The following is a 24542-nucleotide window of genomic DNA, read 5'->3' on the forward strand; positions in this document are numbered from 1 at the left end:
AATTACTAATATTCAATAATTCACGTTCAATTGAAAACCAACAGGTTTGTTCAGCGATCTTGCAGGCTCGTTCTTAGTTGTTTTTCAACGAACTATGAATACTATAAGAAAAAAGAAAACAAAAATAAATATATTTAATTAGGTACAAAAAAATCTCCAGAGCTGAACAAGCTTACTGGGACTTTTTTGAACCTGGGTGCGCGTTGAATTTTTCTTCGGTAGAAATTGACAGTTTCGTTGAGGCAGGACCTACGTGACTTTCGACTGGAGTTGCGACATACACATATCGAGTACTTATGTAGGTTTAGGATTTTTACATTACAATCTCAACAAATACTAACAGGATTATGTAATGAAAATGTGTTTTGTGTTTATTATGGTTGTTTATGGTTGTGTCCGGTATATTTACCTTCGGCGGCGTTGTTGTCGTCGCGCTCCATCGAGCGATCCCGATCGTGATGACGATCGGGCGAGTTGAGATTGTTGGGCGAGTGGCGCTGATGGTGCTGGGGCGAGGCCGCGGCCAGCGGCGACAGATGATTCGCGACGTATTGGAAGCGGGGATCGATGGACATGGAGTGCGAGGATGGGTGCGGCGACACGCTGGAACGATAATTCGCATCGTTTATCATCGCCGACCTGTTGCTCATGTCCTGGAGCTCGCTCTTGATGCCGTTTTTCCTAGATTCGTTGTTAAAGGCATTAAAAACTGCACTGAAATCCCTTGAAGGCGGGTCGAAAAAAGATGGTTCTTTAGGTATTTCTTTCATAACGGTATTTTTCGATTTTACCCATAGGTATTAGTCGTCAAGCAGAAGCTAGCATCGGTTAATTCATTCTTCTTCTTTTTTTTCCAATTGCGCAGTTGTGCAGAAAGAAAGAGCTCCCATAGCGAGCGAGATAGAGAATGATAGATAGAGCAGTTTAACGAGGCCCGATGCAAATAACAAAGCCGAGAGAGAGAATTTCGTGGAAGCGTCGCTACGACGACGACGGACACTTGTTCAAACAGACACACACACATACACGCATCATCGGGGCACCATTGCAGCAGCAGCAGCAGCTCTATAATATGGAACTTCGCAGAGCGCCGAAGTATGAATCGCGAATGAGTTCGTATTATTCCAAGGCCAAAAGCATCAGAAGAGCAGTGTGCTTCAGTAGCATTGGCATACATATATGTATAATAATAGCAGCAACATAACTGTACTTGGTCATTTCGCATCGGGTTTGGCTTGCACACACATACTAAAGAGCGCGTCGCGTCGTCGTAAAATAAAAAGCCGAAAGGCCGGATTGCAAAAGAATCTCTCTCTCTCTCTTCTAGGCCTGTCGGGACAAAGGCGCGCTTTGCTATTACATTATTAAATCGTGCAGCGTATACCCGAAGCTGCGAGAGAAAGAAAGCCTCCGACGAACGAGGCCCCAAGAGAGCGAAAAATAGAAGAATCGAAGAAAAAAAGAAGCATCATCGAGCCGATCGCGCACATAACGGTACCGCGAACAACAAGAGAATCATAGAGAGAAGAAGAAAAAGAAGACGACGAAGAAGAAGCAGAGAACGAAGAGATGCGTTGCGTTACGACACAACGAGCCAAGCGGAGCGTGCAGAATTTTCGGAGGCCGAAAAGAAGGCAAAATAAAAACACACGAATAAAAATAAAAGGCGAAAAACACGCTGTTGTCGTTGGGATTCGCGCGCTTCCACTCACCTCATGAGCCTCTTCTGCGGGCTGTCGTAGAACATGGTCTGCTGGGCGAGGAACGAGCCGTAGCCGGGTATGCCGGTGAGGGCCGGCGAGCCGCCGGCGCTGCTGTGGTTGTTGTGGCCGTTGGGCGACTCGCTGCCGAGGCGCATCTTGGCCAGGGCCTGCGCCCTGCTGCCGCCGTCCCCGTTCTCGAGGTCGTTTCTCTGGCCGGCGTTGTTGTTGGCCGCGAGCTGCTGCTGCTGCTGTTGCACGTCGGCGCCCGGACTCGAGCTCGAGTTGTGCGGCGTGTTCGAGGGCGTGGTGCTGCTGGACGAGCTGCCGTGGTGCCCGTTGAGGATGATCGTCTGCTGGCTCAGATGGTTCAGACGCTGATGATGGGACAGGCCGTTGTTGTGGTCGTCCTCGTGCGAGTTGTTGTTGTTGTGCAGGCCGAGCGGGCCTCTCGTCGACAGCTGCAGCCTGGAATCCTTCAGGGTGCTGGCCACCTCATCCGGCCCCATCCTTTCCACCTTTTCCGGATCGATCACCGACAGTCCTTTTATCTGTAAAGAGCATGAGCGACGATAAGAATTTGGAATTTGTTAAAAAAGAAAGCCCGAATTGTAGTGGTCGTTGCGGATCCGCGTCACGACACTGACCTGCAGATTCTCTGCGTCCTTGAGCAACTCTTTGAGCGTGTCCTGGGACACGTTCACCTGTCCCGAGTACATGAACTCGAGCAGTGCCTTCATGTTGTCGGGCTTGACGTTCAGGATGATCACGGTGGCGTGTGGCGAGTTCGGAAACGTTTTTTCAAGGACGGACATGAAGAACGAGCTGCATGCTGCCAAAACGATCCTGTGTACCGCGAACGTTTGTTCTGCAACCGAAATGAAAAAAAAAACACATCCATGATTGGTTTCGAGCTTGCACACTTGACGAATGAATAAAGATCATTGTTTTTCAGCTATTTTTCTACTGAATCTGAAATTAAATCGGTGTAACGGGATAACGTCCTTTACACGTGCACACGTGCACGCGTGCTTCAAAAGTACCATTAAAAAAATAATCAATTCTTCGGGTCTCGCTCCGAAGTGGCGCTGGGAAGTTTGCATTGAAAAGGCTCTCTCGTATACGCGGGGCTAATTAAACATTTCTCGTGCGAAGCGACAGGCCACAGAAAATAAATAAGAAAACATATATCGCGCGCGCGCGCGAGATCAACGCGATAATTCGATTTGTGTTTCTTTATCGCGATGTACAAGTCCTTTATATGCATATTATACGCATAGGGTATAAGAAACTCGCGTTTCTTTTCTCGTGCTACACGCATGTGAGAGGCACACACATTTTTTTTTGCAGCTTTGTCAAGAAGCATTCGAAGTTTATTCAAATTCCCTTTTTTTTTGCTGCTACTACTACCACTACTTTCTCCTTCTCCGAAGGCGCGCATATTTTTTTTCTACGCACGCGCGCGCGCCCATAGGCACGGATCAGATCTGGGTATAACCCGCTTCGTCTTCTTCTCTCTCTTTGTCTCGGGCGGCGGGCCTCTCTCTCTCTGCGCTCTTCTTTTTTATTTTCGCGCTTATTATGCTCTGCAGCAAACCGGAAAAGGCCATCAAAACACATAATTCAACAAAATTGCAAGTACAGCAGTGGAGCCGAGATGACTGTACTCAATAATACCACGACGCTCGTGCCCGCGGCTTATATGTATATATCTAAAAATATACACACACCCATCTCATTTATAAAAACGCATAGAATCTACGGAGGAAAAACTTTCCGTTACACACACGCGCAGCGCGGCGGGCTAGAGAAGAACTTTTGGGCGACCTTTATCCTAAAAATAAAATGCCATCGAACCATACGCATATTGCAAGTCTCTTTATGTGTGTGTGTGTATGTATATTTTTAAAAATATACGCACAATATCGCATACACGCGCACGCGCGCCTCGCACCAGAGTTAGCGAACGAGCACATAGCTTGAAAAATAGTCACAAAATACCGTGCGTATAATAATACAAACAGGCGTTAAGGAAAAGATATGTTAAAACGGGCGGTCATTGCACTCTCGACTGTATAATAGCTCGCTAGTAGCTCTTGTGCTGCACGAGTTGCTGCTGCTGTGTGCGACGCTTATGCGAAATGACGAATTGAAAAATTTCCGAAAAAAAAAAAACAATTCGCCTTAATTTCCATGTTTTTGCAACAGCAACGGCAGCTTAGTAGTAGCAGCGGCAAAACAGCAGCAACGCTAAAAATGTGCGCGCATATATTTCGGCTTCTTTTTTGTCCCCTACGCGCGCGCGGCTCTCTCTCTATTCGCATAAAATGTATATATACATTAGGGTCGCCACCATGCGTGACCTACTTTCGCCTTCTCACGCTGCCTTTTTTTTCTCTCTCTCTCTCTCGGTTACGATTCGCAATGTGTGTGTGTGTGCGTGCGGGTGTCTATGGGGCGCATTATATGCGGGAGGGCCGTATTTCGTTGCGCTCGCGAACCAATTTATGAATATAAGCGCAGCACATTTGTACATATAGGATGGACTTGGGAATCCTTTCACGGGTAGTGTAACGCATATGCTGCTGCTGCTGCTGCTGCTGCCATGACTAGCAAGAACCTTTTCCTCATTGCACGAGGGAGAGCGACGTGCGCACAAGGTGAATTATTATATTCCAAGTGGGCGCCCCGCGCCATCTCCGCACGAAATCTTGACGCGTATACGTACGTACGTACCTACGCATAATTGACCGTGTGCATGAGAAACTATTTTCTTTCTCTCTCTTTATTTTTTTGTTGCTGTCTCGAGTCCTGCCGAAGGATGCACGATACTGCTAGAGAAGGCCTGTATTACACGCGCATACGAAATGAAGCTCGCCGGTAACGCGATACGCTGTCGCATTATGCGCGTCTAGATCCTACCGCATTCATATCCTTTCACACACAGGCTCGTGTATGTATGTGCGTTTGTGCATGCGCGAGCGAGGGTGACGACGTCCACAATGCGCCTCGAGACTTTTTTCTTCATCGATTCACTTCTCGAGGTCCCATATTATATACACGATGGATTTCTCGAAGCGGTGCAGCGCTTAAATGCCTCGATACATGAATCGTAGCACGTACGCGTCGAGCGCTAAAAACCGATAACCGAGATTATATTCGTTCTAAGCTTATAAAGCCACGCGTGCGCGTTGTAGGAAAAAAAAATTTATATAGAAATGAGAAAAGTTCGAGTAACGACTTGTTGGGTTCTGTGGTCGGTGCAGTGCCCTATACACGATCACGACGGAAATTCGTCGACTCCACAATGGGATCTCGTCTCGATTGAAAGCAACCCACTACTACCACTGTTGTCTATTTCTCATAGACCCGTACCAGGTGTGCGCGCATTCGTACCATTACCCTACAATACGAGCACTAATGCAAGTACACCACGCTTTGCACCTGTCTCGTGTGCCTCGTAGCAACAGCAGTTTTCTACCTTTGTATTACGCGCAAACGATCATCCTCGCGACTTTGCGAGTCGAGACGAGTCTTACGTGCATTTGTCCGTGCTCTTCTCATGCTGGAGACGAACGAATTATTTTTCGAGTCAAAGAGTCGTATACGCAACGCGATATAATAGACAAAATATGCGATACGTGTGCGAGCGATCGAGTTCGTTTTTTTTTTTGCCCGCCACGATATTATTATTGGCTAGAACGTTGCAACGCTACTGTGTAGACACATACCGAACGCGCGACACACATATTTATAACCATGCCATTTTAGAATGTTTAGCTGACATTATCGCAAAGTTTAATCTTTTCTGATTATTATCGCCTATACAGTCGCGTTTTTGCAATATACTTCAATACAGAGAGCACACACACTCGACGCACACTCGAGAGCTGGTTTATCCCGAACAATTCACTTTTTTTACCTGTGTTCTTGTTTTTTTCGTGTGTGCGTATATGTGCGAGATAAAGGTGTAAATATTTTGTCTTTGCACTCGTTGCGTTTTTTTTATTCATTATATTCCTTCAAAAACATGTTTATCTTAGTCTCGCTGCTGCTCTTGATTCGCGCGGATACTTTGTTGTGTTCTCTCTTTTTTTTCTTCTTCTTCTGCGCGCGCGCGTACAAAGCTTTGCTAGAGAATGCCGCCGCCACCGTTCGACATCGCGATCGCTCTGGCCAGTGTAAAAATGCAGGCCGCCGGCACTCGACGCGAAAAAAATAAAAAATATATACAATAATAATAAGTTGCATAATCATCGAAATTTTTCCGTCGTACATCGAGATTCGTTCGTTGTTGTTTCGTTTTATTTTTTTTTTCCTGGTTCGATTCGAAAAAAATATTATTGCACTCTCGATATTATGTGCGCGCGAGAATTTACGATCGTCGTTCTTTCGCGTTGAAAAATATGTGTAAATCTTGCACGAATTCGGCGTAGTAGAAAATAGGCGCACGCAGAATTAACACAGCACCGTTGGGCAAATCCGATTGCCTCGAAAAAATTTAATTATAATACGAATTAAAATGTACGTAAAAGAGCACAGAGAGTGAGACACAGTTGAGCGCAGTTTCACTTTTGTGTAACGGGTCTGTCCATCCTGGCAGCGGCATTTCGTACATTTTTGGCGCGAGGAGAAAATCGGCAAGAAATAAGCGCGTCGAGAACGAAAAATGCACGGAACACTGTACGTTAAGCAGTGCTTTTATGAAGCGCGCGGAATTATTCAAAAAATCATTAATGCATTGAGGAAAAAAATTCGTTATTCGTTTATTTTTAAAGCCTCTTGCGGCAGTGCGCTCGTATAAATGAATATTAAGATCGCGATTGCATGGCATCGACCGATAAAAACAAAACGTGTGCCACACCGACTCGACGATAAATTATGCCATTTGCTTGCTCGCTTGGCCTGCTTAGCACAAGAACAATATATACTTAGATAATATAAATTGCATGCGTATAACTGCTGTGCCTCGCGAGGCAACAAGTACATAAAGAGACCCGCGATTCACTCGGTGCGCTGATCAGAAAGCTAACTCGCATTATAATTAAGTCGAGCAAACAGTGCTTTTCGAGCATTAATTCAGCTCGGCGGTATCAGTATGTCAAAGTCGCTCTTGCAAATCGCCTCGAAAATTTTTTTGAATGCGAATTCTGGTAATATTACATCAACTGGCATTGCTGTCGCTGCTATTACTGAACCGCGATGCGATAAGAACAGCAGCAGCAGCAACGCACACGAGTTGAATGGCCGCTTCAACAAACACGTCGTCGTCGTCGTCGTTGTCAGCGCGCATTTTAATCGGTCTTTTATTGCGTTGCGAATTAGGTGTATTTTTTTTTGTATCCTCTCTTTCTCTCTCGTTTCTTCTGCGTTTTTCGTTCTCGTTTCCTTCTTTTTTTTTTACTCTGCACTGAATAATAAATCTGGAATCTAAGCGGCGTAGCGGGCATCAATCGCATTATCGCATTTGACACGCTTCGTCGACACACAAGAGGTCGGAGCACTAAAAAGTATCTCGAAAATTAGATAAGGATCCCGGGGTCGCGCACTCGAAATGTCAGCAAATGTACGTGTGTATGTGTGCGTAATCTGCGCGGCCGAATGGAAAAATTAATGCAATTGCGCGGCGCGCGAGCTACGTGGCATTATACACTGTGTGCGTCGCGTATACATACATTGCGATTGTAAGGTTTCGAAATTCGTCTTCGAATCGGTCGCTCCGCTGCTCTTTCTGCAGGATTACTCATAAATCTTTCGGTTTATTTAATTTTCTCGTGTTTTTATCCTACGGCTTCCCGAGTCATCAGGATAGCGTGTATACGAGAGAAGAAAAAAAGGCAAGCAAAAACAACGACAGCTGTTGCAGAACATCGGCGAGTGTTGCAAGGCTGCACGAGTACGCCGATCGGCATAAACGCGCTCTATACGTGTAGTACAGCGCCGCAAAAATGGATCGTGCGTTTTACGATGGAGAAAGCAAAAATGAATTCGCGCGTTCGCCAATGGTAATGCAGAGAGAAAGAGAGAGTGCAAAATGACACGTAAATGCTCATTATTATGCGCGCGTAAAATACACGTAATAATATGCATGAGTTATTAAAAAAAAAAAAAAAATCAAAATAATAACGAAAAGTAAAACGGAACAGCAGATTGGAGAAAAGCGAAGCGTTAGCTCCTCCCAGAAACGCGAATGTGTTTCGCTGTTGCTGCTGTCATTATTCACGCATTTCACGCTCGCTCTCCTCGTCGTGTGTGTGTGTGCTATATGCGCTCTCCTCTCGAGAATCTTTTCGCTCGATATTTTTTTTCTTCTCCTGCTCTCTCGCTCTCTTCCAAAGTCGGAGCTCGGCCTGCAAAGCAAATATATATAGGAATAAGCATAGGCGCGTACGAGCGCCGATTCATAGATACGTACGCGAACGCGTGCACGCGGCTCGACTATAGGCGAGGCCAATGACCCTACGATACACACATATGTGCCATTGCGTTTGAAAAGTTTGTGAGGCCCAGTAAGCTCTACAGCCATAAATGGAGCACCGCGTCGCGTTATATATATAATGACGGGAAAATGACGCGACGCGCGTCGGTGGGTGCGCTCTTGAGTTCTGCGTATGTAGCTATAGTAGCATACATCGCCGCATACGCACGCAAAAATACATATGATATATAAGCTCTCGTTTTGATCTCTTTCTGCGAGTAAGAGCTCGGAGCCCCGAATCCGTATTGAACGTGAATCGGTCTCTTATTGTCAGGCACTCGCTCGTAGAAAGAGAGCGAGAGAGTCTCGTCTTCCCCTCCGTACGCACGAACCGAAAGATCGGCTAGGAAAAGTCGAGCCGGCGCAAAGAGCGTGTCGTTGTGCGATTGCGAGTGCGCTCCTCTCCTTTTTGCTGGTCCCGAATCCAACGCAGGCAAAAACGGTATGCGAGTACGACGCACAAGTTGCGCAGTTAGAGCAGTATATTTAGTATATCTCCTATTCTTCCAGGAGTCAATGAACACCGACCTTTTGAGATAGACTTTAATGTCAATCCTAATTTCCTCCATCACTTCCTTAATAACGCATTCATGGTATTTTTCGTCCTCATTAATTTTCCCTTTAGGGAAGTGCCAGATATGCGATTGGTAGCTTTGGACCATTAAAACTTTAGCAGAGAGAAGTATAGCAAAAAAAAAAGACATAGCGCTAAGCGTGCAGCCTGTATAGTGCGAAGACCATCGTGTATTCGGGCCCCGTTCATGTATCTACACGCAGGAACGATATCTATTGCGCTATATATATATTCTATATATGAAGCCGGTCATTGAACCACAACTCTAGCTGCTTGCAAGGTCACGAATATACATGGGATTTGTATTTTATATGTGTATATTATGAAGAAGGAGATCCAGATTTGAGCGTATGTGTGTGCCGAGGCGCGCATTATAAATCGGAGCTGCTGCCGCTGCGAATATCATTAAAGAAAGCGAAATTCGTAAAAATGCTACACGACGTTCGCTAAATTATACTACATTCATTACTGCTCCATTGGACTTCAACGGCGCTGCCGGAGCAGCGGCGGCGCATTTTCATACAAGATCGCGGTGTACCGTTACAAAGGCATATAAAATATTACATGAATATTCGAATCATTCGGGCATCTTGCTAATGTGTTTTTGCGCAGACTGCTGCTGCTGCGCCTTGCGAATTCGATATACGCGATCATGCGGTTACTTTTTTTTCTACACGGTGAATTTCTAAAATTCATCGGCGCGCGATTTTTTAATCGCGCAAAATGCGGCTGCGGCCCGCCGATCTTCGGGAGCGAACCAGCTGCGCGTACATTAAGCGAATTTCATACATGGCATACATTCGTAGCGTCGCGTATGTGAACTCGAGAGTTTTTATGTAAGTGTAAGCGAGTGAGAGCAGCGCTCGTGGCATTGATTTTTACGAGGCCATCTTTATGCGCTCGCATGGCAGCGTTTCATTTTTTTTCCGAAATAAATTCGCAATTTTAATGCCCGTATAGGATGAGAGGATGATGCGCGTAGACTTAAAGGTGGATTCCCTAGAATCAAGGCGCACATACACGGCCACCGGCGCGGTGTATCTATATTTCGGAAAAAAGACACACGAAGCCGCAAGAAGCGCCCGGAGCTATATACGCGTGCTGTGCTGTGCGAAACCATCCCGAGCCCCGGCGAAGGAGAAACCAACTGCGCTTGGCTCTCCTAAAATGCGCCGTTTCTTTTTTTTTTTTTTTGCTCTCTCTCGGCAAAAGAATCATATACGAGCGCTCGAGCGAAGATTCATCACGAGCCGCGCGAACGGATGTTTGCATTTCGTGGGCCGTGTGTGTGTGTGACGTAATTCTTATACTGTATATATGCCGCCGCGCGACTGACTTCTCGGGGGCACGGGGTTTCCTGTGCAGGCGACGACGGCCGTTATAAAGCACGAACTTAAAACTGCGATATGCCAATTTGTACGCGTGTATGTGTGCGACGCGCAGATAGCGTATGTGAAATAATCGCGATCCGCAGCGACACACATGTAACGACGATTTGGAGCCACGTATTGCAGCGAATCAAGAGAAAAGCTGCTGCCATTATACGAGCTCTCTTGTGCAATGTCAAAAATTTCCAAATCCCATCATAGCATAAGGAGCGCAGAGCAGGTAAAGCAGTTTTACATGCGCGTCCGAGCAAGATTGCGCAAACTAGGCCCCGCACACATGACTCGAAAAAGTCAACGCACTCTCACCTTTCTCTCTCTCTTTCTGTATCTCGTATTCCTAGACTCGCAGCGCAGCATCGTTCTTTCTTCTTTTCTACGCGCGTTTTCTCTCCCTTGCGTCCTTGGCTCGATACCTGGTATTAAGCCATATAATAAAATATATATGTGCGCGTGTGCGTAACCTGCGCCTATATCGAAAAGCTCTCGGCTCCTCGGATCGACCCCTGTATACTGCTTCCCTGAAGCTATATATAAAAGAGAATGCGCTAGTTTGAGTTGTGACGCTGCTCTACGCGGGTAAATGCGTTTTTAAAATATTTTTATTTTCGTTCTCTCTAAGCTCGAGCGAGCGCGTGTAGTAAAGTCGAGTGCCCGCGTGAGTGACGCATCGCGCGTCAGCCCGTAATAGCGCCAAGAACACAACAAGTCGAATTTCCACGCGCCGCTGCTGTTGTTGCCGCTGATGCTAGTGCCAAGGAGTCATCGAACTCTAGCGAGCTATTATATGGGCTATAGGCGACGAAAAACGGAGAAAAAAAAGGGCGTGCTTGCAACGTGTCGTATCGCTCGAGCGCTGATATTATAACGCACGACGCACTATATATAGCATATTATTTCCAAAAAGTCTGCATCGGTTCGATAAGCTCGATAAAGTATTGATTTTTTTCTGCTCTCTCTCCCTTTTTCTTTTTGTTCTCATGTAGTAGTTCGTGCACGCGTAAATACGATCGCATATGTGGATCATTATCGACCGCAAGTCGAAATCTTAATAACGCAGCAGCAGCAGTAGAAGAGGCAAACTCACAAAGAGAAATCCATCACCGAAATGGCACAAGGAAATAAAAATAATTTTTGATCGTTCGAGTCATCGATTTTTACCGGTCGATTCTCTCTATCTCTCGTCACATCTATATGTGTGCGCGCAGTATATTATGCTAATGACACAACACAGTTCGTTAAACTCGCTAGGCAAGCCGAATTGCACCGAAAAGAGGAGAGAGAGAAAAAAGCGAACGAGCGAGCGAGAGAATCATCGAGAAATATTTCTTTATGTAAGCTTAGCTCGAGCTGCGCACGAGTAAAACGCATGGCACACATATACACGCGCATACGCATACGCATATACGCGCATCGCCAATATTGTATAGGCTTTTAAGAGGAAATAATAAAACAGCTGCTGCTGATGCGCCATTACGGCGCGCGCGCGTGCTACATAAGTAAAAGCCTACGAATTAATCATCAAATTCTGCGAATGCGAAAGTCGAAAAATCCAGGATAGGGAACAGCAGTGGTGGTAGTATAACGCAGCAGCAGCAGCAGCAGCAGCAGCAGCAACGCAGCAAAAATATTCGCATTCTGTATAGCATTGCTCCTAGAGAGAAAGCCTACGAAGCCAACCGGTTCTCACTGTTTCTCTCTCTCTCTCTCTCTGTTTTGCGGCCTATATATAATGTGTATAAGCTCGGATCGAAAAAGCCCATCTCTTCTTTATTCGAGTGTAGTATACATACAGCTTAACGCTATACTCATATGTGTGTGCGTATGTGTACGCGCGCGTGCTGCACGAGAAAGAGTCGAGTAGTCGAGAAAGAGAGAGAGAGAGATGGGGGTGGCCTGTTTTGCTGCTTCTATCTGTCAATTCTTCCTCCTTTTCTTAGGCGTAAATTTAGCGGGCTTCGAACGCGCAAAGCAAAGCAAAAGGGAGCCGAAGCCGCTGCTGCCGGCTGGTCCACGGCGCGGCGCATTAGTTGCGCAATAAAAATGCTGCGAATTCATTACGTTTTATACGTACCGCATGCACCCGCACGCGTTTCCTGAGCCCGGTTTTTTTCCTCTTTTGGTTTCTCCTTTACTACCTCCTCCTCCTTCTTCATCTTCTCCTCGCGATTCGGGTATAATAGGTCCTGGGCTGCGGCCACGAAGGCCAATCGACTCGGATGGCATGGCGCGCGCGTATAATACAAGTGTCATCTCACCGGGCAATTATTGTCGGTCGGGGGGGCCTATACATATAGGGCCCACCGGTCACAACAGCACAACAACACAGCTATGCTTCCGCGAAAGAATATACTTGGCTTGTTTTTCGCCGTCGTCGTTCTCTATTTTTCTCTGGAATAATGTGCGTCAGCGTTGTTATAGGTACGTATGCTGGTCTCGCGTGGCGCGTGTGCAAGCTCATACACACAGACAGAGAGACAGAGACGGACCAACAAACTCGTTTGCATAAAATAGCGCGTGTCAAACTCATGGGTTACAAACGCACAGACACACACACACAGATAGAGCAGGAAGTATAATTATTACATTGGCCGCGTGGCGCGCGAGCAATGAGGCGAGTAGCATAATACCTGCGGAGACGTCGTCGTCGTCGCGCGTCAGAAAATGCAAAAATTTTTTACGTATACATAATAATAGCCGCTCGCGCGTCAGATCGGCTGGACGGATAAATAACGCACACACGCATGCAAAGGCGCACGTATACAACCACCAGCTGGCTAACAAAGCTCGCGATACCTATACTACGTTACATAAGCGCACGAGGAATTAAAATATACCGCGTGCTGCGCCGCGTGCGTAAAAATGGCAGCTCCGGCGGTATAATGTATAGTATGTATATAGGTGTATATAACGCTTCGCATCTGCAGCAGCGAACAACAGGCCACCGCTGCTGCTGCTGTTACTAACACCGTCTCGATTTATTTTTACTTATTTTTATATTATATATATTTTATTTTATCTTTGACACGTTACAATATGACACACGGGCCGCGAATACGCGATAGGCGCAGAATGACGCGTTGATATCAAAGAGAGCTTTAAAGAATTGCCTGTGTCTCTAATAAATCGCTAGTTTCGGGCTAGATTTTCGGGCTCTAGTCTGTCAAAACGACATAACGTATAACACACACACACACATGTAAGTACGAGCCGAGGCCTTATCTCTTGTCTCTTTCTTTTATGTGCACGCTCGACGAGCGAGGGGGAAGGGATCCGATCTAGCGCGCTGGGGTCAACGACCTTATCCTCCGCGCGCTTTTCCAGTTGAGAGAGCTTTTTTTTTCTTAGTCCAAATATATACTATTATGCTAACGCGCCTATTTCGTGGTATATGTATCGCTGAGTGTTAGTCGAGCGATTGCGCCATCGCATCGAGAGAGAGAGAGAGAGAGGGACCGTGCAGAATAAAGACGACGATCACGAAAGAGAGAAGAAGCGGAATCAGAATGACACGCATCGAGGCCAATCGTCCCCCAGCGCGCACGATTATATATTTTTTTTTCTTTTCCTGAGTGCTGCTGCTCCGTATATTGTATGCATACGTGCACGAGCCAAACGCTCGCGATGATGCGATATTATGTATGCACAGATCATTGACACCGAGAGCTGAAGGTCTCGCGCTCGAGCCGATAAGACGGTTTATTTTTTGCCTTTATGAATTCAATATATAGGAGATTACATATTTGTAAATGCTGTTGCGCCGCTGCTGCACAAGAACGAAGAAGCCAGCTCGTGCTGAAAAAACAACAATCATCGCTTCGTCGCATGTTGTTTTGAAGAAGTTTGCACTTCTTATCGTTGCGTCGTGATATTATGCAATTCTCGTCGAAATGTAGCTCTCTCTCGAGCTGCTTGAATCAATATTGTACGTGCGTATGTCAATTGATTTATTTAATCGTGCCCGAGGAGGCAGCGGATTGAGGAAAAAAATGAAGAAGAATCAACCAAGAAGAGCAATGAATAAGCACTCGTCGCATCGCTTGCAGTCGAATTTCTTCTCTGCACGAGGGCAAAATATAATTCGTATATAACGTTAAACATGTATAACGAAGCGGATCGCGTTGCATCGAGTAGGCCGTTATCGCGAGTTTAGCTGCTCGACGAGGGTTAGGTGAATGTCATACACGTGGCTGCAACTGAGACGTTATCGCGTCATCGCATCGGCGCGAAAAATTCATAATAATACGCGAATACATCATCGCGATGATGATCGCGACAACAAAAAGACAGAAAATAATGCAAGCCGATCGTAAAGAGTCATCGCCACCGACGACGATTAGCGTACGTGATATATATGTACGCGCCGATTCAGTAATAATGCGATCAACGGCTTATCGAGCGCAAACCATCGACATGTTCAAGTATATATAATAATTATATATGTGAATTCAACTAACGTGTAGTGCGAGCTTAGCTTTATCGCGCGCAGCACCAAAAAAAAAGCTGCCTTAATGAAACGTACAATTAATGTACAACTGCTATTGCTATTGTACATATGGTGCTATTTTATTTTGCTCGTAACAGTATATGTATGTATCGCGACTTTGTTTGCTTTAAAAGGCGCGATGATGCACGCCAATCGGATCGCGCGATGTCAGGCACGTGACGCCTTGTTAGACGCATCGAAAAAATATCGCGCGCTCCATACTGTAACTATCGGAGCGAGCCATTATTTTACCATTATATAAGTCGCGCTGCAAGATTATATCGATGGCAAATGAATGTGTAGTGTACTCGCAGCGAGACGGAGCACTATATAATCTGACGCAATTGATATCGCTCTCCGCTGCCGAGCGATAGATCCGTTCGAACTACACGAGTATGTATGAATGACATTTTATCAGAGGAAAAGAGAAGAAAAAGAAGCAGAGAATTACGCGATTGGTGCATCTCGGAAAGAGCGGGTCTTTTACGACATACGCTCGCCTATGTGTGTATCGCATATAATCCTATCAGCGGCCTCCGACAATGGGGAAATACGTCGTGTGCTCTTTTTTTTTATTTTTATTTAATTTTTGCCTCTCTTTTACATCATCGTCGTCGTCGTCGATGCGGTTACGAAGCAGTAGCAGTGTAACGAGCACTTTTTACAATCATCGATCGCTCTTTTCGAATTCCAGCCAGACAAAAATGATGCGCGCGCGGCGAATTATCTAGAAACTCTTTCTCTGTCTCTCTCTCTCCGACGTCGTGATAAAACCTTCATTTTTTATCGCTCGCGCAGCGAGTCTGTCTCTCTCTCTTTCACACATACACACGCACACAATCCGGTCGCATATGCGACGAACGACATAATAATGTATAAATCGCGCTTCGAGCGGAACCATATGAAGCTGCTAATATCACTGCTGCCATGGAGTGTGTCAAAACAAAAAGTAGCCCATTACTCTAATATGCGTGAGCATTTCCTATACACACACACGCGCGCGCACAACAAGCTCACTTCGCGCGCTAAAAATAAAGTAGAGCTTGTGTGCCTATGATGATATATCGGGCCGCGCCGCAGCGAAGCTCTCCGTGTCTATCTCTCTCTTTCGCGGCTCTTTCATTCTGATCGAGAAAACTTTACTGGCTCTTTTTTTCCCAATCGCGATATCGCATGTGAAGCGACGATGAAGTCCGATGTCTGCTGCGCCACACATGCGTAAGCGCATGTGTGAATGTCTGTATGTCTGTGTCTGTGTGTTTGACTTGACTTTTATCAATTGTGCCCCCTTTAAAATACGGATGGGTAAAAATTTGTGTGTGTTGTGACTCTAGTGCTGTGTAAAGCGAATGGTCTTCTTGCGCTTATGTATGTACATTATGAACTGACGACGAGTTGAGAAAATGTTATTATGCTGCTGTTATTGCTATTGCTGCGCGAAAGTCAAATTTATCATTGTATGTGTATACCCAACGAAGCAAATGAACTCGAAATACCGGTTAGACGTCGTTACGACGTCGTGATTTTTATGTTTCTCTAATTTTTTTTTTCTGAGAAAGAAACACACCGCATTATGAATATCGAAAGGAATTATGCAATATATTACACGGGCGTTAGTACGAATTATACACGGGGCCCTAGATGTAGCTATTACAACTAGTTTTTAAATGCGTGTATACATTTTATAATGCCACATTTCTATTCACAGGATGACTCGACTTCGGCTTCATAGACTCCTAATATCACATTTACAAAATCTAAGGATTGATCGGGCTGTCAAATAAAAGCTGTATCTATACCTATTCGTATAGATGTGTTCTACGTCGACGACCCCTCCTAATTCGACGATTTAATCGAAAGACACTTTGAAGAAGCGGCGTGCGAAAAACAGAGCGAACCATTATTTTACTCCCGATGTTTTTTCTCGCTTTCGAGAAAAATCAAACACAATGCGAATTAGATCACAGGGAGGAGAGCTTTTTTGAAGATTCGTTTACGCACTCCTCGAAGCGTGCAGAATGAAAGAACACAGAAGAAAAAAGATAGAGAGAAACGAAGAAAGATGCTCTCGGTAGTGTCAATGGCCGCCGGCGCTCTTGTCTCTAAAATTCGGCTAGATTGCAGCCATGCCGATTCCAAGCATACACGGCTGGAAACGCGCGAGCCTATTTCCAGCCTTTGTCTCTGCGCGTAATATGGAGCGCGAGAGAGAAAAAGACTCGAGCGCGAAAGTTATAACGTCGAGAGCTTGGCTTTGTTCGCACAGTTCCGCAGGTGCGTTTCTCTTAGATATATTATAATATATACTTCGTGTAATACACGTGTATTTGCGTCGTCCTTTTTTTCTCGCTGCTCCTTCGCGTGTGCTGCTGCTGCTGCGCTCTTACATCAAGACTCCTGCCCTCTCTGGACTCTTGGCTCCTGTTGCTGCAGCCTTTCCTCGCTTCTTTGTATCCAATTCACTTTTGTACATAACGATCGCGCGTGGCCTTCGCCCATATACATTCACTTCTTCTTTTTCTTTTTCTTCTTCTTCTTCTTCTTCTTCTTCTTCTTCTACTTCTTTTTTTTTCACCCTTTCGCCTTCTTTTTACGCTCTCTTTCCGCTGCTCTTGGATCGTTGCATGTGCCGGGCGCGCGTGGTTTGATCTTTCTCTCTCGTTCTTGTATGCGCGCATAAAAGCTCGCTAATGGCTACTTTAGAAGTCGTTTGTTCCGCTTGTTTATTATATTATGATGTATTACGACTTTTTATCCGGTCGTCGAGCACACAAGGATACGTACAAGAGTTCGCGCGCTCGCGACTCTGAAATATTCTATAACACGAGCGATGGAGACCCCGCGTAATCATCGTCGTGTGTGTCGAGACGGAGGAATTGAATTAATATAAATAGTATGTTTCTCAATGGCTGCACATATGGTTTTTTAGCGAAACGAGCGATTAGAGCCGAAGGCGAGTGTGTAACGAGTTTTGTTAAAAAACCATATCTGCACCAGTTGAAGATACTATTTTTTCTTACGAGTGCATAAAATTAGCGGCTTAAGTTGCATATTTTAGGTTAGAGTGGGAAAAATAAAATGTCCCGTCTTTCAAGTATACTCGTCCAGTATACTCGTGCAGCATCTCGTGCAGCATAGCTACACCTGCACTGCAACACCCGTGGGATCGAAAACTTTCTAATTCTTGTCCTTATTTGGAAAAAAGAAATAATTATAACGCACATGCTGGTTGGTTGCAACACTGCAGCACGCTACGTGCGCGTTTATAAAAACGCGTGTAATATTCATGCGTGCATGCCGGGCGTACGCGCACGCACTGTCGAATTATTATACGATGACTTTCTCGGCTCTTTGTGTTTGTATAACATACAGACACGCGGAGACGATAATCATTAATACATCTAGGCGCATTACGAAACAGCTGCGAAGGCATAAGCAGCAGCCGCAGCAACGGTTTCTGTTCCAATGCTAGTATATTATATCCATAAGTGCGTGAGGGTACTTATCGTAGAGGTGGTTCTCTGTTCCCTCGTCACCGCTTCTAAAACATAAATTGATCCGCGCGGAACTCGAACACGCACCTTTGACGCACACGGAGTCAATGACTCGCGGGGACGTGATTGTTTTAGAAAAGCTTCCCATACATAGTAGTCGGGCGTTTTTTCTATATACATTCCGAAGAATACATAATTGAAATTGGAAAAAAGAATTATTCTGAAATAATATTTCACTCACACATATTTATATTTATTCAAAGATCATAGATAGCTTTAATGCGAGACGGTACCGATAATTCATCGTCGCATGAAGACACGCAGAGATGCATTGAAAGATACAAACGTTAGATCCATTATACACCTATTATATGCCAAGAAAAATATCAAAGAGTACACACGCGTGTGCAGCTTTGGAAAGTGAAAGTTAACTGCGTAACAGCTCCATATCCTGTTCTCAGGCATTGCACGAGGCGTATACACGCATGCATGCATCAAAGCATCAAATGTCATTATAATTATAATATTGAAAGTTTAAACGATTTTTTAATGATGCACCAACACGCGTGCACCACAAATGGCGTTGTTACCGAAAAAAAATAACAGAGGCACAAGAAAAAAGTACAGCTAGTAGCAGCATTAAAATGTCATTTAATACCAATCGTGGAAAATGCATGCGGATATGGGCCTACTCTCGTAATTGATACATGTATACTTGGTTGACTCGTGTGTGAGTGGGTGACTGCAGCTACGAGTCACATAATACAAACGTACGTTTCCGATGGAGTCATCGCACTCCGGTTTACACTCGCATGCAATGCATGATGTATATTCTAATGCTCCGTATTTTTAGAAATGCCATTGAATACATGAAGTGGGATGCTACATCTTGGAAGTAAGTAATCTTACCCTATGCATTGAGCGTCCTGCATCGATGTCATTGAACGATGAGTGCGCGATACACATCTGTCGGTTGGATGTTCCATTACAATATGTAATAAATAGAAATACTGTGAATGGTATATTTGGGCCCTGCTGCAAGGCGAGGCGCGATGCATCGAGTGTTGCTCGGGGTCAGATCGCGATATCGCATGTGTGTATATCTGAGCTGTATAGAGTATGGGAAACGAGACTCGAGGGAGATAACAACGCAGTCTAGTCGTCGTTATAGATACAGATTTATACATCGATGTAGATAAAATGTATAGGTAGACTTTTTACATTTGTTACATTCATTAGGTTGCGTAATTAAATAAACCTGAGTTAGTGCACTTTCTTTCGATGTATTCATTACGGCGAAGTGACGAGGCGGCGAATACTAATTAACTATTCTTAGAAAGTTTCCTTATTTTTTCGTTTTCCCCGAGAGCACGAAGGAACGTAGATGCAGATGCTCCGTCAGTAAAATGTGATATACGAGCATTAGAAAATATACAGTACGAGGTTGACATTATCTTATTGCCTAGCCAACTGCTGCGTTTTTAATCTCCGTGCGTGAGAGATACGCCCAAGAGGGAGAGGGATATCAATATTCAATTATTTGGAAAGTAAACAAGCTGCGCGATGCAGGCCCGAATTGGAAAAACACGTGGTGTGCATGGGTGCGACGAATCAGCTGTGCTCCCTCGCTATTGAATGTATTTTTACGAAATCCCTGTAGTTAATGTCCCGAGTTACGACGACCCAACAGATGCAGCGCGAGACCTTTGTCTTTGTCGAAAATTTCGGGGCGATCGATAATATTTGTAGTTCCATGCAGGTATATAGATACATGAAGCGACGCGCCTTAAGCTGGCGTCAGCGCGATGACAGTAACAATTATTCAAGAAACAAAGAGACCAACACACAACGACACCCTAGAGCTTATCCTGTGGGGAACGTACATCGGCGGCCTGCGCACACAGACCCACGCTGAAAATCACCCATTGTAGTTACCCAGTAGTGTCTACCGAAGCCGATCAGTACTCGAGTACTGCAGAAGCTCTTTCTGGTCCGGCCGGAAAAAAATCATCGTCGTTAGCTAGCTATATGAGCTTTCACAGAAATGTTGCAAAGTTATCCAGAGATCTTTGCAACTTACCCGAAAAACTCAGGGTTCACCGAAAGTGAATCCAATCTCGCGCGATTGCCGATATGCGCCATCGGCGATATGCGCGATCGGCCAGATCGCCATCGGCCAGATGCGCCAGTTTCGAACTTCATTTTCCACGCAAACGATTACAGAGATTCGCAAACTTCATCGTAATGCAGATCGTAATGGGAATTTTTCATTTTGCACTTTGTCATCGAGCGTGAATGAATCATCGTCGTTGGGTGCCTGCACGCAGTCAAAGTACTGTTCGTCGAAGACAAGGATAATTAGGTGATAGAAATGTCACGCGATGCACTCATACATAATGTAACTGCAACACTATCTTTACGTGGCACAAATAACTTTTCATTTAGACGATTATACATTCTTAATGGCGTATTACATTATACTTGGAGCACCGCTCGGTAATAAAAACGCTCCAACTTGTCCATTGTTCTAACAGATCGTTATCGCGTATATACAATGAATGGCGCGTCTGTATTACTCTGACTTTCAGTTTCTTGATAATAAATTCATTATCAATCGATGCACACGAAAACGCGACAACGAGACGAACGATTTTTATATGCAAGTATGATATATGGAACACAAGAATATGAAGAGAAGTGTATAAAAAACTTGAAACTTGTCGTCGTAACGTCGAGGAGCGACTGCGCGAATGAATATACTCTCAAGCTACGACAGCTACGACGTCATCACTGACGAAGTGCATTTTCTTGATTGGTCGAACTCCTTCTCTTGCTCGACGTAGTCAAGAGCGAAATGGAGAATAAAGCGCGCACTGCACTGCGGCCAACGCAGTTGCATACGGAGGCGGTAACGGAAGGTGGGAGCGAGGGAGAGAGAGAGAGAGAAAACGAGGTAGGGATGTGGTGCATGTGTGCACCAGGCGATGCACCGCTATGCTGTTGCCGCTACTGCATGTGCCATTTGAACGCTCTCTCTTGACGCAATCGAAATTCCCGCTACAAAATATAGTGTGTGCGAATGACGGGTGCCGGGGAGGAATAGAAAGTCTTCTCAGTGAAGCTTGGACCTCTGTAGCGTCAAGTAGGCTTTTCATCCGTATAAATCGATGAAATTATCACGAAGACATATAACCGCACATAACCGCGCTTGCACAACCGCATTAAAATCGACAATGATAAGCCCATACGGATCGCGACTGAGACAAGAAGAATTCACAGCGGTAGAAAGCACATGGTGCAGGTGGCGCATATCCTAAACGTACAGTGAGCGTATTCATCGCGTAAAACGCATAGGTGAATTATTATGCTAAATATGACGAGTATGATGAAGTGCATCGAATAATAATCTTGTGTGGGTGCAACGAAGAAATATAAAAAAGTATAAACACATACCGGCGCAGAAGATCGTGCAGTCTGTCATGCTGCCACTTCGATAAAGAACTGAGAACGCCTCAGCAAGATTCGAGCCGAAGCTGTTCCACTTTAGGCAGAATTGCTGGTTGTCGTCTCGGCCACCTTGGTCCACGTCCATCTCTGCCTGATTGTCCATCGTCCGCGGTATTTTCTGGATAATGGCGCCTGCTGCTGCTGCTGCGGAACTGTTGCTGCTACCGTTCTCGGTCGGAGAATTTCCTCTCTTGTTATTTTCGCTAGGACTCTGTACGACAGATCCTCCAGCTGGATGAGAAAACATAAACAATAACAATGATATGAGTGACACAGTTCGTTGACCTTGTATTGAGCAGAAAAAAAAACTATCGTTTTATTGAGGACCTCGTTGTGAGATAAGCGAAAAGCTCGTAAAATCTGCGGAAAATTTATAACGCAGCGTCGATATACAGTTCGTCGAGATAACAAAAAAAACTGTTTTTACGTTCTGGTTCGAGGCATATCGAAGAGGGGAGGGAGTGTGATCAAAAATACTCGAAATGCGCTATTATAAGTCTCCACGAGCGGCATTTTTATTCGACTAGATATAGCGAGTATTTCATAAGTCGAACGAACGATCGTTTGGAGAAACCCACACATGGTTCCTTGTTTTTTTTCGCTCCATGTTTATAGCCCATAGGTCCGCATAGATGTTATTTTTTTTAATCCTTCGCAGGAGAGGCAACTTTCTAATTGAATTCGCGCGAATTGAATTCGCATCTGTATAAATGTATTAGTCCAGAGAAAACTTACATGAAATTGCATTTTGTTGGGGAGAGATGAAACCTAGTCTACTTTATGTTTTTGGGTGTGCTGAATTCATTGCCGATATTATTTTTTACCTAAAACATCAGCGTCAGGGTGAAAATCGAGGGTGAAAGGGTTTTTCGCTGATATCTCGCGAACGAAGCAAGATACAGAAAAATTAATTGTACCAATCGATTCCTCGTGAAATTTTACATCGAAATACACTTTAAACTTTTCAAGTGTCAGTGCAAAATTGTTCACAATATTGAAAAATTAGTTTACAGCGGTCGGCGGTGGTAGAGGCGGACGCCGAAAGGGAAGCGACGATATATGCGCGGCGCCGCCGGTCCCCACTACCGCTGACCGCTGTAAACTAATTTTTCGATATTGTAAACAATTTTGCCCTGAACTTGAAAAGTTAAAAGTGTATTTCGATGTAAAATTTCACGAGAAATCGATTGGTGCAAACAGTTTTTCTGTTTCTTGCTTCGTTTGCGAGATATCAGCGAAAAACTCTTTCACCCTCGATTTTCACCCTGACGCTGATCAGGCTAGGTTAGGTTTCATCTCGTAGACTAGGTTTCATCTCTCCCCAACAAAATGCAATTTCATGTAAGTTTTCACTGGACTAGTATCTTTTACTAACGGTTTCGTCGCGGAGATGAAAGTCTGCGAAGGAACCCAATCTTGACAAGATCTATGGCAATTTCAATGAGCATGCCCTAGAAAAGCAATGCATCTGATGCATCCTGCTTATGCTTCGCTGGCACATGGGACCCCTTGCGCAAGTTCATCATCATTCATAAGACCATCATTCATAAGATGCATGGATGCCATAAGCGGTGTTGGTGCAGCTGCCACTTCACGTCCGATGCACTTTCGAAAAAAATCTACAGTGCCTACACGTGTAACTTAACACGGGTTATTTTAACAGTTATGCGAACAGTTATGTGAACATTTTCACGTAGCATATTCAAGCGTGGTGAACAATTTAAGGCTGTACAGTAAAACTTCGATAATTCGAAATTAAAACCTGCATTTAGGATTTCGAGCATTTAGAAATTTTACTGTAATTGCCAGATGGCTTGGGATGGATGGCTGAGATGGCCAAAGCCGTGTTAATATTGAGGATTCATCAATGACGCAGATCCCTTAGATCACTTAGATCACAAAGATCATCATATCATATCGATTCATCCATGAAGATTCCGAATCCGATGAAGTAGTTTAGTAGACGCATTGTTTCTCAGTTATTTTTATTCAACTTCCGTGTCCCAGGGGAACTTTGACTCAAATAAACAACATCGACTGGTCAAATATATCAGAGTAACACCATGGATAAGTGCATGGATAAGTCCCGTTCCAATTTAGTTCAAGATGCAGAAAATCCAAAGGGGTAGTAGAAGTGTTAGGTAAGTCGAAGAAAAACCACCAAATTAGTAGAAAAAAAAAATTGTCAATTTTACATACTATGGTCAGTTAAAGTCCTGTGAAAACGTCTGGGGTTTTTAGGTTTTCTATCCTTTTTAATCCACAAGCTTCTCATTGCAACAAATCAAGCCTTTTTTCATGCTCCGTAAAAATTTTGAAAGCTGTCTTCTTCAAAACCCGGGCTTCTCTCAACACGACGCGTTCGTGGGAGCTTATTCTAACAAACTGCACACAAACGTCCCTCACAAGTTAATAGAAAGTCTTTAAAGGGCAGTAGAGTAACCTTCGAACGATGCCTCCAACAGGTCGTATCCAACGAAATGCAACTGTTACACTTACACTTACAAAAATGAACAAGTAAAAAGAGGAACTGGTGCCGATGCGCACTGCCGTGCGACTAGTAAACAAGTGATGAAGCGCGTCTGCTGCACCTACAACTATGGGTTTACCAATAGCAGTCGTAAAAGTAAGAGTAGGAGATACTGCTACGACTCAACAGTCTACAGCAGCATGCGCGTTTAGACCTCCTCGTTGCGCAGTAAATAGGGAAAGCTATGCGGCGCTGCCGCTAAACCGTGGCGAGTGCTTCAATGCTAGAGCAAGCAATCCATCGCTCGCGAGTAGGCGAGGTGAGGGGGAAATGCGCGGGGAACACACTCTGTAGACTTGTCTTTGCTCATATGTGTGTATATATATACTACACTCGATGGGTATGAAGCATTTGAGAGATAGCGGAGTGAAGGGGCATACAGCTGTAT

General features: G+C 44.8%; 1 protein-coding gene across 3 annotated transcripts in view; it reads right to left on the bottom strand.

Moving 5' to 3' along the window:
- The window catches only part of LOC106656343 (zinc finger protein chinmo), a 72699-nt gene that overhangs the window by 22136 nt on the left and 26021 nt on the right, over window positions 1-24542 (bottom strand). For all 3 annotated transcript variants that reach the window (XM_014377289.2, XM_023460144.1, XM_023460143.1), the window contains exons 2-5: window positions 21571-21855; window positions 2348-2568; window positions 1713-2251; window positions 410-681 (exon numbers count right to left, since the gene is read on the bottom strand). In XM_014377289.2, coding sequence (XP_014232775.1) covers window positions 410-681; window positions 1713-2251; window positions 2348-2568; window positions 21571-21727 — 1189 coding nt within the window. In that variant the 5' untranslated portion in view covers window positions 21728-21855. The remainder of the gene's footprint in view (window positions 1-409; window positions 682-1712; window positions 2252-2347; window positions 2569-21570; window positions 21856-24542) is intronic.

This window comes from Trichogramma pretiosum, unplaced genomic scaffold (genome assembly GCF_000599845.2).
Source record: "Trichogramma pretiosum strain Unisexual culture from Peru unplaced genomic scaffold, Tpre_2.0 scaffold40, whole genome shotgun sequence".
In the NCBI taxonomy this organism is placed as follows: Eukaryota; Metazoa; Arthropoda; class Insecta; order Hymenoptera; family Trichogrammatidae; genus Trichogramma; species Trichogramma pretiosum.